This window comes from Zophobas morio, unplaced genomic scaffold, assembly GCF_036711695.1.
Source record: "Zophobas morio isolate AGI-343-1 ecotype UQ-CSIRO unplaced genomic scaffold, CSIRO_AGI_Zmor_V1 ptg000017l, whole genome shotgun sequence".
Classification (NCBI taxonomy): Eukaryota; Metazoa; Arthropoda; class Insecta; order Coleoptera; family Tenebrionidae; genus Zophobas; species Zophobas morio.
The window spans coordinates 8,229,452-8,250,225 of record NW_026972122.1 but is presented as its reverse complement, the minus strand read 5'-3'; the positions used below and the strand labels follow the sequence as shown (position 1 = coordinate 8,250,225).

The following is a 20,774-nucleotide window of genomic DNA, read 5'->3' as shown; positions in this document are numbered from 1 at the left end:
GTTTTATCTTAACAACTAACTAGGTTTTTATTGAGAAAAAAAAGATACTTAGTTAATGTTTGATTGTCTGTTTATTTATAAGGTGTTATCACCCGTTATTGATTGTTACACAGTTTTTCAAATGTTTTATCTACATGTCCCTAATGGTTGCGGTAGATCTTTCCATCTTTTAATTATTTCATTTCATCTGCCTCAATACTTAAAAAAAATCGTTTAATTCAAAAATTGTTTAAATTATATCTTCCTGTGTTATAATTGGTTACCATGAACCGTCAATAAATGAAATGAATGAATATTTTTCTTTTGTTAATATGTGTAGTTTTAACTGTATGTAGTTTTATTTTTAAGAATGTGAATAGACCTCAATGCTCTTCCATTGGTATGTAAATATATTTTTATACTTTCTAGAAATTCTTTGATTTTCTTTTTTGTGTCTACACAATTCTGTTCTGAAGAAAGATCTATGAAGTTTACCCAGCAGTGAGGGCTAGAGTGAGGTCTATTAGACTTCTGCGCCTCCTTACTGCGGGTTTCCATAATCTCTAAACACTCAGATAGAATAAACAGGACAAGAAGAAAAATTTCTTGGTTTGATTATAACAAATTTTGAATTTGAAACGAAAACTTTTTGGGACAATATTTTAAACCAAACAGTAGAGTGATTTTTTAATCTTTATTTATTTAATAAATTTATTATGGGTAGATTTTAGGTGGGAAGTAGTCAAGTAGTATTTTTTATTAAACAGATCAACCTGATCCAATTTTTTTGTCAGTATGGGGATGGTGCTTTTTTACGATATTTCTTTGTCACTTTTTTTGGTTGATTCTGAATGAATTGTTTTCATGGGCTTAGAACTTGAAAAAAGCTGCATTAAATACATCTATAAAAATTAATATCATTTTATCATGGAAAAAAAAAGAGTTGTAGGTTCCTCCACTGCCCTCAGCAAGAGTGTGACGCAAGTCATTGGTATATAAGAAAGTCTGGTTTTGCCAACAGAAGAAATTTTAACATACTTCGTTTCAAATGTAATAACAAAATATTGTATAATAATCAGTAATAAAAATATAATCATCTTTACAATGCAGCCCAAAATAGCGCAATAAATACGCTCGGTAATCTGTTGCTGTCTCATAATTTGGTATCGTGAATGGTCGGGCCCCCGATGCGCCCACGCAGTCGCCGCCCATGAGCTCAAACCTGACCCGCTCGAGCAACGGTGACGACACCACATGACGTTTCGCTTCTCCGAAATCGGGGATATTCGCGTTCGGCGAGTGTCAAGTTGGCGACCCTGCGTGAACCTAATAAAAAAACGAATCAGCTGAATGCTGAATAGCGAGCAAAAGAAACTTTCTCTTCGTTTTCCTCGACGTTGACAATGGCGATGTGAAGTTCGCGTGCCCTAAAACATCCCGATCCGCGTCCGATGCGAAAAGACAATCGAGGTCCGAGATTTTCCGCCAATTGAAATCCGTCTCGTGTGATTGACTTTCGCCAGTGTGATCGCTTTTTTGCCGTCTCCGAACCCCAAAAACAGAACAAGTATCGTTGTTTAGTGTTATTGTTAAAGATGAGTGCTTGTTGCTACAAAAAGAACGACTCGACGCCGGAAAAAGCGACCTTTTCCCAGCTCCGCTTCGAGTGATCGCGATTGCCGAATTTGGTGCGTGGTGTTGTGGTCAAGACACGAAAATGTCAGCGATGAAGAACTCCTCTCTCAACAAGAAGGAAGGCAAAATGAGGATCCGAGCCTTCCCTGTAAGTCTGCAGATACCCAAGTGCATTGTCCTCTACAAATGTCAAACCGATATACCTCGCGCGATAATTATCGTCAATGACCGTCCAAAATCAGAATTGAATAACACTTATCGTCACAATATGCACGTTCACCGCCGAATTTCCATAAACAGCCGCCGCTTTTTCGAAATTCCCACATTTCGTCATTTTGTTTGGACGCCGTCACAGCCACCTTGTTGTGGATCTGTCATCCGAGCGAAAACAACAAAGGCCGTTTGGGGCCATTTTTGGATGCCCACGACCCGACCCATTCTCCCTTTAACGAGCTATTTCGTCATGTTTCCTCCCCCACGCGCTCTTTCCAGACGAACAAAATCAAAAACCATCACACATTGTCATACTTGTCATTTCTTTTCACTTTTCTTTCATAACCACTTTTGAATTTTCGCAAAATTTATGTGTTTAACGTGCTAAATATGAAAAACGACCATTTTTGCGAGCAGAATGTCCCCCCTGGAGATATAACGTTCACGACAGTATTTGTGTGGTTCTGTTTTGATTTTTCAAACAATGGGGTTTGTTGTTGTAGATGACTATGGATGAGAAATTTGTGGAGAGCATATGGGCCCTCCTCAAGAATGCCATTCAAGAAATACAGAAAAAGAATAATTCGGGATTAAGTTTCGAGGAGTTGTATAGGAATGCCTACACTATGGTATTACATAAACATGGAGAGAAGTTGTACACAGGGCTCAAGGAGGTTGTTACTCATCATTTAGAATCAAAGGTAAGCTGAAACTTTATTTATTGAATCACTGCAAGTTGGAATATTTTTAAACTCTTGACAAGGTCAGGTCGCTTTAGGGTAATTTGTGATCGACTCGTTTTTAAAACACACCTAAAATAAATTTTTCTAATAAAACATCACATAATTGTTCGTCCATAAATGCGTCCACCAATTTCATGTGAAACTATAAGAGAAAACTATTTTATTCCAACTTATGTATACATTGATTAGTGCTTAATTTTAGGAGCGTTTAAATGCTTTAACAAAAGCAATAACTTTTATTTGAAATTACAATTAATTGCTGTTTCGTTCGTGAAATCATTTCAGCTGATTTTAAATCCGGGATTTATTTAAATCCTTAATAGCGAGTTGTGTAATGTTAGACATGTTAAACAAGAAACGCAGCTCATTTTTGAAAACGATACGTCAAGCTTTTTCAAAAAATGCCAGTAATCTGTCTGACCCTTTTCTTGTGAAGATTATTTTCAAAAATAACAGTTGATCTTGTTAGTTTTAAATTTTAGATGCAGCTTTATTATTAGTCGAGTATCTCTTCCATCAGAGGTTTCTTGTAAACAAAACTCAACGGCTGCTTCTAGTAGGCGAATGGAATATTTAATTCGAATTCAAACCTAATCTGCGATTAATCCGTGAATCTGAGGTTCTGATTGGTTGAATTTGATCATGTGGCTGCTTCCTTTAGCGATTAAATTAATGACGTGATTAAATGGTTATATAAACCGGGTTTAAAGCCTTTTCGAAAACTTTAATTTAAAGAAATGTTTCTGAAATAAAAAAAAAATTACTTACCTCTGTTTCGTTGTAAGTCAGCTAGTACTCGCTAATTTTTTTTGAGTGACCACCTTTAATGGACATTTTATGTTTGTGCTAACTAGTTTCTAAAGTGACACTTTAATGACAATGATGCTTAAAGATTTCGTCTTGGATAAGATTTATTTTCATTCATTTTCAACATAAACAACTACATATTCGCAAATGTTTGTTGTTGCATTTTGATTTTAGAATGATATTCTCTACTAAAATTAAATAATTTCTTATTATTTTTCTAAACAAAATAACTCCTGATTTGTTCCCTCTGTTTCGTTTCAAAAGTGCTAAGCTCTGGAAAATCCGTTGGCAGTAACTTTTTATGTTGTTTTATGTTTGAAATTTGGGAATTTAGTTTTTTTGAAGTTTATTGTTTGTTATTCTGGAAAATGCAGTCAATTTTATTATTTTTAATAGATTTTTTGGTGAGAATATGCATCTGGAAACTATACCCTACTCCAACTTCTCAATTCTCAAACATGTACTATCTGTGCCAAAGAACTAAATTTATTATTTCTTAAAATTTATAAACTAATTTATTTTCTTGACAAATCATTTTAGTATGACAATTCTGATGTCACGTATGTAAGGGCAAAATGTCTATCTTTTTCGGTTTTTCTTTACATCCATATACCGGGTGTCTGGAAAATGTTGGATTAACTTTTCGCTACGCTTTTAACAATTAACTGCTGAGTTGGGAAAATAGTAAAAAAATTCCTTCTCACATTTTGGTGGAGTTATAATCTCATTTGCCAAAGTCAGTTTTATCTTATCACTAGAGAGCGGATTTTATGAAATTTGCATATCCTTTATTTTTTGCATATAAGTCTTGATATTTAATATGTGAACGAATCATGCTAATTAAAAATGAATACAGCTATAAAAAAATTGCATATTAGCATATATTTGCCTTCTGCTGCATATTTCACGTAACGGGTGCATATTTTGCATTTTTATCGATTTTTGTGCTAATTTGAAAAAAAAATTATTGTCATTCAATTGGCATTTATCTAGAAAGACGAAATTTCATTAATCATATTGCAAATATTGTCCTGAGTTTCAAATAACTAGGAAAGGTCTGGGTTTTATGGTAGTTTGGAGAAACCACTGGGTGTTAAGCCAACCTTCCAGGTAAATTCGGGCCCTAATTACTTTTGGAAATACCGTTCATTTCAATATTTTTGTTCGTTATTTAAGTGTTTTAATGGTATGTTGTATGGTAGTCGAAGGGACGTTATCCTATTATTTTTCATTTTGAGTGTGCATTGAAAGCATTTAGAGCGATACAGGTGTGTCAATATGTCGAAGATAACTCAAATTAATTTATGGATTAAACCTTTTCCTGATCTTATTCTTCAAGAAGGAACTGTATTTTGTCGCGCCTGCTCTAAACCGAAGTATTTTTATATCTGTGGATGTAGTTTTTCTATTTCCAAATACATACTTTAGAATCACCGGAAAAACTTTTTGTTAGAATATTTCGAAAAATATTTAGAAATAAATTGTTGCCAAAATAGTAATTAAATAGTCGATTACTACTATTTTTAAATTCGTTCTGTTTACCTATATTTATATTTTAGTATAAAAATTTTATCTTTAAAAATGTGATATATGTGCCAGTGAGATCTAATTAAACACTTTACAATATGATTTATGTATTTTTTTTTAATAAAAGGTAATCACGAGAAACCTGTAATTTGTAATTTGTAAATAAATTTAGTTCGGTTATTACGCTTTTTTATAATTTTTGGAGCATATGCAACTGCATATCTCTGCATATATTAAGAAATTTACTGCATATTTGCATAAATTTGATGCATATCATATGATCATATTTCCCAAAATTTTGCTGCATATTTTCCGCTCTCTACTTATCACCTACTAACCCCACCCACCCGCCCTCTCTTTTCTTCAAGGGTATCTCATTTGCCAAAATCACTCTTATCTTAGCAACCATTCGACCGCCCACCCACCGCTCTTTTCTTAGAGAGTATGTCATTTGCCAAAATCAGTCTTATCTTAACAACTATAACAACCACTAATGACTACTGGCTGTTATAGTTATTCTCTTAAAAAAAATAAAAGGTATATATTTATTTTCGTTATTTTTTCACCGATTCGATTTTTCAGTGGTGGGCGGGCCTAGTACATGCTAAGATAAAACTAATTTTGGCAAATCATATACCCTCTAAGAAATTAGAGGGTGCGTGGGCGGGGCTAGTACTTGGGGCCCCTCCCACCCACCCTTATTCCGTTTTCATCATTCATTCTTATTGGCTGTGAAGAAAGAATTTCACCAGTTTTCAATTTTAAAATTATAAAATCGTAAGAAATATTGAAAAAATAAAGGAAAAATTGTGATATGAAATCACTAAAATGAAATTAAAAAAATCGAGAATATGAAAAACAAAAATCACAACTTCAAAAACTGAGGAAACAAAAAATTGAAAAATCGAAAAATTAAAAACGAGAAAGTGAAAAATCGAAAAATGAAAAATTGTAAAATTGAAAAATTGAGAAACTGAAAATGAAAGAAAATGAAAAAAACGACGCTTTTAACAATTAACTGGTGAGTCTGGGAAAAATAGTAAAAAAATTCCTTCTCACATTTTGGTGGAGTTATAATCTCATTTGCCAAAATCAGTTTTTTCTTAGCACCTACTAACCCCACCCACCCGCCCTCTCTTTTCCTAGAGAGTATGTCATCTGCCAAAATCACTCTGATCTTAGAAGGTACTAGCCCCGCCCACCCGCCCTCTCTTTTCTTCAAGGGTATCTCATTTGAAAAAATCAGTCTTATCTTAACAACTACTCGCCCGCCCACCCACCGCTCTTTTCTTAGAGAGTATGTCATTTACCAAAATCAGTTTTATCTTAGCAGGCACTAACTCCACCCATCCGCCCTCTATTTTCTTAGAGGGATCTCATTTGCCAAAATCACTCTTATCTTAGCAGCTACTAGCCCCGCCCACCCACCCTCTCTTTTCTTAGAGGGTATGTCATTGCCAAAATCAATTTTATCTTAGCAAGTACTGACGACTAAATTTTACAAAAAATGATCAAAATTTGGAAACATTACGAATTTACTTATATGCATAAGGCAGGAATTTTGAACATCTTCTCTAGTGTTTAGTTGGATATGCTTTCAGGAATTTTCTTTTGTTGATTTTGTTTTTGTTTGTAATTCATAGATGTCTTATTAAATGTTATTAATAATAAAAAAAGTGGATTTCAGCCACCATCGTTACTAAGAAATCAGAAAGCAACCCGAAGGTAATCACGGATTAGGTGTGTGCCGTGTTGCCAATTTTACTTTTATAAGATTACGTTTTTTTTTTGTAATCTACATCATAATTATTTTTTTTATTTTTTTTTTTTGGAAGTCCCGAAACCTCCGTAAATAACGTACTGAAGAGTTAATCCGCCATTTTCCAGACACTCGGTATATCTAAGTGTTCTTGGATTGTGTTTTTATTTTTTTTAGTATTTCCTTCACTGTTTTTTCTCTATGCTATTTTTAGATTAACCCTAGATAAAACTCCACGCCGTGTATTTTCAGAATGAATAGAAATATAAGAAATTTTGTAAACTCCATTGTTTTTAGTTTGTTTAGTATATGCAAATATGATGCATATATGGCGTCGGCGTCGCGACACAAATTGATATTTTTTTAACTTTTGTAGGGATTTTTATAAACCATCAAATGGCGATTGCAAGGATCTATATCAAATACTCATGTCTACGTGGTGTATTGTTTGTAAATAATATAAATTATCTAAAGAAGAAATAATATAAATACAGTTAGCATAAATTTACGTACAATTGCTCTTAATTTTTAACATTTATGATGAAAATTGGATGGGAGACCTACTCGGTGTCCAGATTTAACGTCCCTTAGATTTCATTTTATGGCGATACATAAACGATTTAATGTTTGTTGATTATGTTTAACCAAGTTGAAGTTTTGTGCCCAATGTGACGGATGACAGCTCGAATGTATGTTTAATGATCTTTGTATACAGGGTGTCTTTTTAGTTGATATTGATTATTTCCTTTGAGGTTTCATAAAAGGTAATGTTTACTTTGATGAGTGGAGGGACAAAGATCTCTCACATTTTTGAAAGTTTGTTGTGAAAACTTTAATTTTTAGCTTGTTTTGCTAGTTCGGACGTTTAAAAAAATATTCGGATTATTCAGAAATTAAATTCTCATTTTGAAGCGGTCTGTATTTTATTTAACGGTGGATTTTGCCGATCAAAAATTTTTTTAGTTAAATTTAATAAACTTCTGCGAATGAAAACACGGTTGTTAATTTTTTAGGGTACTAGATTTTCATAAATAAATATTAATTTTTCATCTGTTTTACTCAATATCTTTTTATTATTAATTTTAGAATATTGGTTGTTTTTTATTTGTTGTGATAAAACATGCAGACGATTCTTTTATTAAAAAATATACTGGGTGTTTCAATAAAAAATACAAAGTTAAATACTTAATACTGTTACAGAGAGCTAAAGGTAATTCTTAGATGAAGCGCCTTGTTTATTTCCCCTCATTTTAATTGATAATAAAAATTAAATCGTTTGGAAATAAAATTTTAAAGTTTGAGAGGCCACAATTTTTTACAAAATTTTAGTTTTACTGTAAATTTAATGGTACATATTCATTGGGAACTTCTGACAACCGTAGATTTATTAGACACTGTGGACACTTTTTCAAATTTTGTTATTCAAATGCGACCATCATGGCTCGTAAATTTGAGATGGTTATTGTTAATTAATAGTAATCAGTTTTTAAAACCGCAAGTTGTTATAGTCGTAATTTTTCGACCACAATGGTTATAATCAGAAATAAATTTTGAAACAAAAAATTATTTAAAAAAATCGGTTACACTTCCAGAAAAACCAAAAGCGACAACGTTGGAGGTTTTATAAGAAGTTTTTAATAATGACCTTTTATTTTCAAAATTAATATTCTTTAATAGTTGTATTCAAGACATTAAAGTTAAAATATTACAAAACATATATTTGTTTCCTAATATTTTTTTAAAGAAAACCGTTCCTTCGATACAATAATGCAAAATTTAATGAGCTACATTACATACAAGATGTCCTTGAACAATGACTAAAACAATTCTAACTATAGCAACATGGTTTCAACAATCATGTCTTTTGTTCAACAACAACCAATACCGTAAGAATTCCGTGTCTTGTTAAAGATAAATTTTCAAGTTAAAAATTGTGAAATTGTCTTATCTAGAGAAGCAATGATCTTTCCAAAAACTGACGAAATTGTGACCGGTCGGTGAAGACGAAATAAGTTGCAATAGATTTTCTATCGAAATGTAACACCACCTCTTTTAAATAATTCTTATACGTTATCTACTTGAACACAACGCGATATCACCATATTATTTTTAAAATTATTTACCATTTTTTTATGAGTAGTGGTGCTTCGATAAATCGCGTGTTTATCTAATTTATTGTGCGTTTTGATTGACGCTGTCGGAGTCGTGAACAACATTATTTTTTTTAATATTGAACCATATTATTTAGGGTTGATTGGAGCTAATAATATCTACGAAAAATGGGGTCGGAATTATGTTATAAAATTAGACGAAGTAGTTGAAATAATTTTTTCCATGTCCATAATCGCCTTAATCGGTTCTTGTTAATTTTATGCATTCAGTTTAATGTACGGTGCATAATGCATACATATTTGTTCTGTTATGATTATAAAGTTACAGTGAATTGTATCATCATCACGTGTAAAAATGATTTGCAGATTATTATATTTAAATATATTGCTATGCATATAGAGAAATTTACATTTTGTTTAGCTTATTGGGAAGTAACAGCGACCAAATGGAAGTTAAAAAATAACCTTGACCTTGTATAGACTACGCACTAACTTCACCGAGGCCACAATTTTTATTTTTTATTTGGTATTATTGTGGACGTTTTGCACTTAAACCTTAACGCTAGAATTGTTTTCTTTTCTTAACTTTATTGGGTACTTGGTTTGAGTATTTCCGTTGGTATGTCGCCAATTAAAGTTGTACTGTGATTGATGTGTTTCATCTGTCGAATGTTTTTGAGTTTTTTGTTTTCTCTCTTTATAACTAGATTATATTGTATGAGATTTGCCAACAATGAAAACGCTTTTTTTTCTTGCATATATTATTAAGCGTTGCTGAATACTTAAATGCATTAATTTAAAGCAATATACTGGGTGGCTTACATTAATTCAATAAAAACGTAGTGGTTGCTACTGGATTGATTTTTTAGATCACCTCTACATTTTTTTCCGAAGTACTGTTGTAATTTTTTACACAGTTCCACGCCTGCATTTTTTTTAACTGGAAACAATTACATGATTTATTTTTTTGAATTCTCACCTTTAAACAATTACATCTGATTTTTTAGTGATGTAATAATATTAGTAATTATTATAAATTTATTGCTTTATGAATACATTTGGTGTTAATTAGAAGCGAAAAAATGTTAGTTTCCTTTTTAAATGAACTTATAATACTTAGTATAAGTTGACAAAAAACAACAACAATGAAAATTACTTATTTCCTGATATATCACTTACAGGTTTAATTCACTTAAATTAAATAATAATACTAAATATACCGGGTTTAACTAAATAGATAAAATCGTGAAGAATTTGCAGACTATGAATAAATGTTGAACAACGTCTTGGGCTGCATGACAGTTCTCTGAGTTACGTAATTTTTAGAAGTATCGTGATCGGATTCTACTTAGTGTGCACTATATTTACTGTTTATAGAAACAACTCATGTGTATATAAAGCAGCGTATTTTGTTAACAAAGTATAAAAATCATTTTCAATTAAATAGTGTTTTGTTTTTGAGGCGTAACCTACATTTTTTTTTTAATGAAGCAGCCTATATTACCGATATTGATTGGTCTCCTTTTTCTTGTTTTTTTGTTTCTTTGTCTCGTAAAAAGAGAAAAAATGCAGAAACTCGACTTTAGTTATAGAAAATACTTAAGAAAAAAAAAAAAAAGAGAATAAAAAATAGTGTAAGATGCAGTAATAAAATATTGGAGCTCTATTTGAAAAAATTAAATATCGATATTTAAATATTGTAATATTTTAGATTTTTTTTTAAATAAAAACTGTATATTAAGAGTCAGCTTAATTTACATCACAACAAAGCCCATACCTTTGTTTTATCGCTATACAATGTTGTAACAAATATTTTAAAAATAAACCAATTGCCTTTTTTTTGCGAACCATTGCATTGCTAAAAATGTTTAAGAAAATTGGAATAACGTGGCAACGTCGCATCAGATTCTCAAAAATACACTATGGTTTTAAAGCTTAGGAAGACTCCAAGGATAATATAATGAAATCTAAAAACATATATGCTGTTCCATTTAAAAACAAGAATGTATTTGTATATTTGAAAATAAAAGATAATTTTAGGTTGTGCTACTCAAACGTTGGGTAATGGGACATCGAGGAACGTGCGCTTAGTGATTCACCCTGTGTACTATGCTCAGAGTTTAGTCCACAAACCGCTACCCATCCACCACAAATGAATGGTTTGTGGTTTAGTTCAAGATACGTAGACTCGTGATTGATAGTAAAAATGATAAAATTAATTCAAATAATTTTGTTAGATGGCAATTCAGGTGCTGTCAGGCGTAGAGATAATAGTCAAAGTTAAAATTTTTCCTCCGAGAGTATAGCGAACACGTCAGAGCTGAGGAAAAAGTGATAATAATAAGTAATAATAAAGTTGTACTTCAGTACTTCACGTTTTCTCGCTTAATTAACTTCCTTCCGTCTTCGAAACACTGATTCTTCGGAATGAACGATTCATTTTTGAAATGGGAAAAAAACGGCATAAATTGCACAATTTCACCATTGTTCTTTGCTCATTAAAGTAATTGTGCAAAGCGACAAAGAAGGAAATCCAACAAACAGCAAAATTGATATCCCCCGCTTCTGTGTCGCCATCCAGGGGACATTTCATCTGGATCCTAAAATTTACTGAGGCGTTTATCCCGGGTGATCTAACCTATAATGGCGAAACACTTGCCCACTCTTGTATGATTGTCACTTTTAGGTCTTCAGTTGTATTCACTGATGTTTAAAAATAGCGTTTTTCAAAGTCGGGAACAAGAAATAATCTAAAGGTGTCAAATCAGGTGATCGAGGTGGGTAGATACGGTCTGTGTGGGAACTAATTGAACGGCCGTCATAAAATTTCCTTAACAAGTTCAAATTAAAATTTGTTCGGGCGGTATGAGCTGTTACACCATCATGCTGAAAATATGCATTGTACAATTCTTCAGGATCTAGCTGGTAAATGGATTCCTGCAGCATCTTTTAATTTTCTCTGACTCCCCGAAGAAATGGCACATCAAACCCCAATTTTTGCTGGTGTAATGGTGGTTTTTCAAAATAATGAGGATTTTCTGCACTCTACATCCTCATATTTTGCGAGTTTATGTACCTTGATAGGTGAAACCAGGCCTTATCACTAAAAAATGTTGCAGCGAGACGATCATTGTTCATTGTTTGATTAAACCATTTTGTTTTCATAATCAAGTAGTTTAAGTTTTTGAAACACCTGCATTTTGTAGGAAACAAGATCAGGTCCATTTTAATAATTTTCTACAATAAAATATACCCAGCTTTTTGGAATTGATTTTGAATATTTTTTTTTAGGAGAACCATTATAAGTTAAATTAAAGAAATGTATGTAGTGTTAAAGTAAATATAAAGACGCGTGCTACGCGTATGTTTAAAATGAACCAAAATTTTCTGATGACGTCATCAACATTTTTGCAAAGATGTGTTTCAATTTGGATAGAGGCAATGTAATATTAATAATAATCTAATAAAATGGAGTGGGTCGTTTCTCATATAATCAATAACATAAATTGACTCATTCATTCTTTTTTTTTAATCACCCTGTAAGCAGTTCTAAAAAGTATATAGTGATAAATCACAAGTATAAACTAATCATATTTTGCACATTTTCGATAGAATTGATTCGGTACTCTACCCCCATGTCAGAGGTTCGTCAGTGGTTATTTTAATCCTGTTGTGTTATTCTCGCTGGTTATATGTAGCTGATTACTATTTGGCTTAACTATTCTCAATTTTCTTACATTTTATAGTCACGTAAAGTAGAAGCCCCCAAATAATGAACATTGACTTTCTCTTTGCTTATTGAAAGCCCCTAATAAGTGGACATGGGTCAGTTGTGCGCAGCGGTCAGAAAGATTTGCATATCATTTGAAGGGTTAATACCATAAACAATTGTTGCCTGTCGTAGTCAGACTTGCGGATAATTGGTCGAATTGCCGGTAATTTTCTTACTAGCGAATCCTGTACGGATTCTTTTAAGGTTGGTTTACATTATGGGATTTTTCTTAGGAAATTTGGTAAGCAAATTCCTTATGACGCCCGATAATTTCGGACCTTTTGTTAATAAGACACGTGATAAAAGATTTTGTCTCAATTTTACTTCGATTAAAATTCATCGTGAATTAACTTATGTAATGCCGGCAACTGGTTATATTCTCACATTGGCAAATATTTTTATTGCTCTTAAATTTTCTACCAATAGGTCTATCTTGTAAAAAATAAAACAGTTTGTTGAGAAACTATTTTATTTTTTAAAAAATCTATAAGAAACACTTTACAAAAGTGGATCTGCTACTAGACTTCTTATCAGCTAAGTACCTATAGGTAGTGACAATCTTTACAGTCTCCTATTTGTGCAGTCGTAGGACCTTTTTGGGGGTTAGACCTACCACATTTGGTAAACTAACCGTGGCGCGCAAGTGACCAAAGGGAGTACAATAATGATGATTTACAATGCGTACATGTTTCTTGGCTTGTTTGTCTGAACTGAAAACGTGTTCATGTAAACGTCCGATTCATAGACTTTTAACCCTTTCATAAAAGCAATCGGCTGTAAATTAAAATCTCCATAATCCTAAGAGGTTTATAATAAATAGAAAGTCAATGTTCACTATTTGCCAGACTCTAATTTAAATGTAGCGACTAAAGGATCAATATTTTGGCAGTTTTAAGTGTAGGGTACTATTGTTGAAAATCAATTTTGTAACTAAGTTTTGTCTGTGACTTATGGTATTATTAAATTTATCCTGTCTAAAAATATTCAAAAATAAATAATTTAGATTTGTAAATTTGTGTTCAGAGATGCCCGGCAGTGGGAAAGGATCGAATCAATGTTGTATTTTAAGTGGAATAAAGTTTGGAGATTACAGCAGTCAGATTGAATTTAATTTCACAAAAGAAGTAGGCAAAAATGTTGGAAAAGCTGACAGATTTAATTATGTGAACAAAATTAGCAAGTTTTAGCGGTTTATTGTGGTTTTGTATTCAAACGCCTACAGTTTATGTAATAAATTTTCCTGATGGATAATCGAAGGTAAAAGGAATCCCGTAGTAGTAATTCGTATGAATACCCAACAATTTGACCCTTCTAAAAAGGTTTGAAATATTCAGTGAAACAAAATTGTTCTGATTCTTCATTCTAAAAGCGTATTGTTCTGTGAACGAGAATTTTTTTTTCTAATTTAAAAAACGATGTCACGAGTTTCGAGTCTTTTAATGTCATGTAAACAGAGTTTGATTACATTTTTTTTACGAATGATGTATCGAGTGATTAGAAATTATTGTAGTCGAGTCGTCCTCGTAAATTCATCTGCATGTCTGTGATAGACTCGTACTAACATATCAGATAAAGTGACAAACGTAAACACAAACGTGACTGATATGAGTCTAGAGTTTCAGAATCCGTCCATATCCTGTGACTTTTAGAAGCGAAAATCGGTCGTAAATGCTACTCTGGATATCGATCGATTCCAAATTGGTGTCAAGTTGGAAAAGTCGATTCTGAAGGGTCTCTTGTTGTGAATGTTTTACATGATTTAGAACAACAGAATAAACGCGAAGTTTGAGAAATTTTATTTAAGTGAAATGTCACAATAAATGAAAATAATGAGACGTAATGTCAAATAAATGTTAGAAATGTCCATTTTGTTCCAAGCATATTTGACTTCGTTTTTCGTCTGGCTTTACTTTTATGCAGATAATTGAATTAAAAAAGTAGTTTTGTGGTTTATTTAAACACGACGAGACAGAGCAGCAAGAAGTGGAAAGTTGCGTTTTCGTATATTTCGATCTGTAAAACTACGAAAAAGTGAAATTCGCGGTATTTCTTCTAGCTACTGGGAGGTAAAAATATTATTTTAAAGGATATTGAGGATGTTGCACCCAAGACGTGCAGAGCTCCCACTAACTCCACCCACTTTAACAAAAGACATACGATCATCGCCCAATTATAAGCGAGTCAGTTGTCACGTCTTAGAAGATTTGTCAGGTGTACGTATAATGTACTCGTTGCAGCTAACTGTTAACAAAAATCGTGCCTATTGAATGAGTTTTTCGATTTCTAATTTCAAAAAACTTAATGTGTTTGGAAGTACGGGAACACGTAACTGACTGTGACTTAAGTACATATCAAGGGAAAAAGCAAATTCCACTATTTAACGTCCAAGAAACACTTGTTTGCGTTCTTTTTAGTAATATTTTTATGTTTAATTCTAAATTCGTTTCGTGATCAGAGTTCAAACCAAATGGATGCCTGCTGCGCTGCCTTCCAGTTGATTGAGGACTCGCAGTTTTAATTTTAACTGAAACTTTAAAAAGGTTAACAATTTTGCCAATAATGGAAATTAAAATTAATATAAAAATTGAGTTATTTGGAGCGTGCTCGTCGAGAGAGTATTAAAGATTTCGCCCAAGCTGAAAAGTTTAAAAAAACATAACCGTCAGTTTTCTGGAACATCTGCTTCTAGTCGTAGCATATTTCTTGGTGGATTTTATGAATGCCAGTTCAGTTGTGGTGGAATAACAATAAAAGCTAATCAGATAACCGAGTTCCATTAAAAAGAGATTACACTACTCATGACCCATGAGTCAGCACCACTTTTCTTATAAGACTGAAAGCATACCTAGTGCAGATAAAGAACAACATTTATGGAGTGGTTGTAGTAAAAATTTTAAAATTTCGATGATGAAAAGTTTTAAATACGAAAAAGAGCTGTATGAAGGGAAAAGAAGAGTGAAAATTTCGGGCTATGGAAGACGGAACAGCCGTGTAATGACCTAGGCGCCATTTTGGGACCGCTACTTTTTATGATTTTTGAAAACGACGTATTGTTTGACTGCCGTTAATCAGATTTTGTTTGTAGATGTTGAATACAATTCGTGAAAATGTTAGCCTACAAATGTTGAATTAAGCAGCTATTATTAGCAAGACAGTGGTATGCGAACAATGGACTTGTAATGAATAATTTTCTTTAAGAAAATATTGTTGAAGAACGTGGTCAAAATTGACTTCACTTTTAAGTTAATCTCATAATATGATAAATTCTGATTTTGGGAATGTTTATTTTTGAACAATATATTTTCGAAATTTGGTTAACTGATTTGCATTCATATAGTAATGTTTGTAATTTTTAAATTTAAAATAATAATGTTGTTGACCTTCCGTAATAACTAATGTACATACAATCGATTATCATGCTTTGAATTAATTAAACATGATGTTATCTTATTTTCTTTTGGAGAAACTTTGACGTATTGTAGAATATTTTTACTTAAAAAAAGTGCTGTCTGTTTACTATAAAAATCACGATCTTGTTATATATTCTTGAACCACTTATTCGCTTAAAGAAAGTAATGTCTTATAAAAAATCAGCTGTTATATTAATAAAATCAAAATCAAGGTAATAATTACCACGCTTTAGTTAATTTCTACATTTACGTTTCTTGCCTACGGATTAATTTAGGTCAAGCTGTTAACATAAGGTTTGCAAGTGTTTACAGGAAATGCTGTTAAAGGTTAATGAAGTGTGAAGGTTTTTCTCTTTGTCGTAAAGAAAAATTTTGTCAAGCACATGTATATTATTTTTGAATAGTTAAAGGACATGCCATTTTTTGTTACATTTTATGGCTAAGAGGGATAATCCGGTTTCGTAAAATGCGGAAAGTTTTACTCGGCTATTTTACAACTCCAAATTAGTCTGGAAAATTTGAGGAAACTTTAAGTGAGACCGAACAATTGCAAAAATTGCGTTGCCTGGTTAAATCACCAAAATGTCGGTAATTATTCTCCGACCCTTCGTAAAACAGTTAAAGTCATTGTTCAATCATGAGCTGTTGAATCAGACAAAAAAAGTATTACTGTCTCTGTCACACAGGTGACGGTCAGTCTGATGAACTTGTACGAGTACAATTTTGTACCAGAACTAGATGCAAATATAACTATTCAAATCGGTTTAATTCTTCCAATGCAAGATACAATATTTACTTTTTTTGTCAAAAACTATTTTACATAGAATAATTTTATAATTTAATTGTATGCATTATGCTTCTAGGTCCGAGAAGATGTTCTTCGGGCTCTCCACAACTGCTTCCTTATGACACTAAACCAAGCCTGGAACGACCATCAGACGTCAATGGTGATGATTCGAGACATCCTCATGTACATGGATCGTGTTTACGTTCAACAAAATGACGTTGACAACGTGTATAATTTGGGATTAATTATTTTTAGAGATCAGGTAAGCCCACACATCAGAGCTATTGTTTTACATAACTCGACATTTTTAATCCTCAATATGTGTGTTTGTGATTTCTTTGCGTTGGTCTTCGACGTTTGATTTATAATAAAAAACTGTCGACTAGGCCATGATTATTAAACGAATTGACAATTCTGATTTTAAATTCGAACTTTAATTAGTGGTACCTGTGAAACGTTTCTGTGTGCAGATTTTAACTTCAAAACGTTATAACCAGAATGCTAGTTCTAAATTTCTAAATCTATGCCGAAATCGTCTTTGTCAACCACTATGAATAAAATCTTTTGATATTTCTATCAGGGTTTATAGAATTTTATATTTATGCAATTTTACGATGAAACAGATACGACGCAGTGGACAAACTTTTTTTTTTACTTATTAACCTCTTAATGTAATAGTGTAAAATCTTGAACACAGTCTATATTACAATGATGCTATGAATTTTAACATTAAGAAAGCAAAATAAAATCGTTCTATCGAAAAATATCTTAAATGACGTCATACTGCCTTTATATTAATGAGTGATCTAATTAGTGGGAAATTAATAATGTAATACGTGTTTTGCCTCGCTTTTTGCCTTTAATCGGTCTTATGCATAAACATTTTATATTATTATTTTGTTGAATTTATCACAATTATCCTTAAATTTTTAAAGGTAAGCACACTTATAAATGAATATTATTTTTTAACAAACGAACAGTTTTAAAACTATATTTATACATGTTGTTTTAAATATCTAGCAAGTTTGTCATTCTATTTTTCTCCAACACATGCAAAAAAGTGAGAAAACTAGACTTATGAGTGCTGTTGCTGGTAAAGAAATATAGATCGACAAATTTCAAAGGAAACTTATACTTGTAGATTAGACTAGCTCTAGCTTCTCAACCATGCAGTTTGTTTGTTCATTAAATCAGGAATTATCAAAAATAATTCAAACTTTTATTACTTCCTGAGCGTAAGCTTCCATGGACCAATTTATTTTATATTTTAAAGCCAAGTCTTCAGTTCTTTAGCGAGGATAAATATATTGATTTTAAAGTATACAATATAACATTAATTATAAAGGAACTGGAATAATAATTCATCAAGTGTGTTTTTTCAAACTCTTTTTGTAAGCATTTCTAAAACTTCAAGCATCTTAGTAAAACGCGAGAATTCAGCGTAAAGCTTTTTTAGGATAACATCATCAACTTCCCAAAGGATTTGAATAATTATTTTTTTTTAATATCCTGTATTCCTTAAACAAAAGCTGAAGTCTTTTTGTAATCATTTTTTATGTGATGCAAAAATTGATGGTTCAGACCTTAATTGTTTTAGGACAGTCCATATTCGTCAACTTAAAATAGTGACGGACTGTTAAAGTATAATGTAATCGGTTGGGTTGTTTCGAATATTATCCATTTATAAAATCTCTAATAGAGAAAACTTGGATTTTCGTGTCGTGTGAGTTAGGAAAGTGGAGAAAACATGAAGTTAGACGTGGATCAAAATGACCCTGTTACAGTAATTCTTATAACTGTCGATAGGCGAGTCAAAAATAATAAATTAATTTTTTATCGAATTTGTTTTGGATCTCGAAAATCGTAAAAATTACAAAACTTTTTTCTATGCTTTAAAAATTCGTGCAATATAACTTGTGTACAACAGACGCAGAATTTTCATCTCGAGGAAAATGTTTTCCGTAGATCATAAGGAATTCATTCTTGAGTCTTATTTTTGTAACGGCCAGCAAGTAAATGGTGAATGGGTGTACGAAGCCCGACCCTGTTTTCAGGCATTCCCTGAAAAATTCACTGGTCTTGCTGTTCTTGAAGCTAATTTTTTAAGAACACTCAGTTTGTGTATAAAATTATTTGGTGAGATTGCTAGAAAATCAGGAAGTCGCATATTAAGAAAACGAACTCCCGGGGCTGTTGAAAATGTCCAATAGGTTGTGGATAATAATCCCCATACATCGTTAAGAAGGCTCTCGTTGACTTGTCATATTTAGCTTGCCAGAAAATCGTTAAAAATATGTAAATTTCCAAAATATGACATGTGGAGTGCAGAAAATTGACATTAATTTTCTTCAAGGAATCAGTTACAGCTGCGAAATATCAAAACATGCTGTAGGAATTTATTTACCAGCTTGATTTTGAAGAATTACAGAATGGATATTTTCAACATGACGGTGCAACAGCTCATGCAGCTCATAGAAGTTTGTACTTTCTAAGGAATTTTATGACGACCGTTTAATTAGCACCCACATAGACCATATCTACCCACTTCGATCACCGGATCTGAAACCTTTAGATTATTTTTGTTCTCGACTGCGAAAAAACTGTTTTTAAACAATGAGTGGACACAACTGAAAACCTAAAAGTGAGAATTATATAACGTTGTCATTCATCACAATAATATACATTTTTAACAACAAAGTTCATTAAAATTTTAGAGTTTTTTAAAATTAAAAACTGTCAAGTTACGACTTCCAAAAAAATTAAAAAAATCACCCGGTATTACACTGTGTCTATCCAAATTAGTATATTTATCCCTACTAAAAATTTAGTCACGCCTATTTAAACAACTCTAGACCAATTTTTATTTTCGGTAACATATTACCTCTACAGTGACCTTTTATAGGTAGTATTGAGGAATACAAGCTACAGCGTGATCAAAAAATGATGGATAACCTCGATGGTATGTTGTTAAGAAGGCTTTGAAGAACTCGAAAAAATGGTTAAACAGTCCCGACCAAATTTTTGAAAATATTAAACTTCGAAGTAGAAGAATTAACGTCGTAATTCTTATATTTTTATTGTGAATTTAATTGACAGTGTAAAATTCCCATAAAAATTGTCAACAAAAAAACTTAGAAATTCAATATTTTCAAAAGTTTGGTGTATACGTACAAAATTGTGTATTTTCGATTTCGATTTTTTAGTTTTTTTTTATTTTATCAGTATTAGTCACCTATAGGTACGTTCTTGGAAAAAAGGATTACAACTTCCATTATAAGTCTTACCAGGATTTGAATGTGTTAAGCCGCTATATTGAAATTTTCATATAAATACTTAATTTAATTCGTGAACCTTATCTAAAAAGTACAAGTTTTGAAGTGTTTACACGGGACATCTCAGAAAAAAAAATGAATTTATTGTGAATTTTATAGATTTCTTAGAAACTACTTATCTGATTCCTCTGTCATTCTGGGAATAAATGTATAAATAAAACGGTGACGTTGTTACGTGTACAACATATCAATATTGATCTGATAAATAAATTAATTGTTAATACTACTTCAAAAAATATTAAAGAATCGTTATTGTAAAATATGTTTTCACTAACTTGTGACATTGCTTGGGTTTCCATAATATCTTTAAATTTTTACTTCCCGAGCGGTAAGCTAAGGAAGTGTTATAAGTAGGGTGCATTCGATGAATTGCAACTTCCATGTTTTCTCAACGTTTCATGACCTCTTGAGTACGAAAAAGCAGGTATCTTGTTTCCGTCTGTCTGTCGTCTCTGTGTGTCCATTTTTAATATAATATCCGAAACTACTGGATTTTTGACGTATGTTGGGAATGTCGTGTAGATGGTAAAGCGCCATTTAAATTGTATACAACAATATACCATTATACTTGTGGATTATGAATCTGCCTTGAATTTTTACCCCAGGCATCCAAATTTTTGTTAATTATATCATTACACTGTATACTTTTTACCTGCCTTTACTTAATTGTTTGAACGGTCAGCCGATTTCCCCGCAGTC

At 32.0% G+C, this 20,774-nt stretch overlaps 1 protein-coding gene across 2 annotated transcripts in view; it reads left to right on the top strand.

Annotated features, from left to right (window-relative positions):
* Nucleotides 1–1,255: 1,255 nt before the first annotated feature.
* Cul3 (Cullin 3) overlaps nucleotides 1,256–20,774 on the top strand; it is a 37,363-nt gene continuing 17,844 nt past the window's right edge. The window contains exons 1-3 of one of the 2 annotated variants that reach the window (XM_064057331.1): nucleotides 1,256–1,762; nucleotides 2,331–2,528; nucleotides 16,820–17,005. In XM_064057331.1, coding sequence (XP_063913401.1) covers nucleotides 1,697–1,762; nucleotides 2,331–2,528; nucleotides 16,820–17,005 — 450 coding nt within the window. In that variant the 5' untranslated portion in view covers nucleotides 1,256–1,696. Of the gene's footprint in view, nucleotides 1,763–2,133; nucleotides 2,278–2,330; nucleotides 2,529–16,819; nucleotides 17,006–20,774 lie in introns of those variants that run through there. The other variant, XM_064057332.1, reaches the window with a different exon arrangement.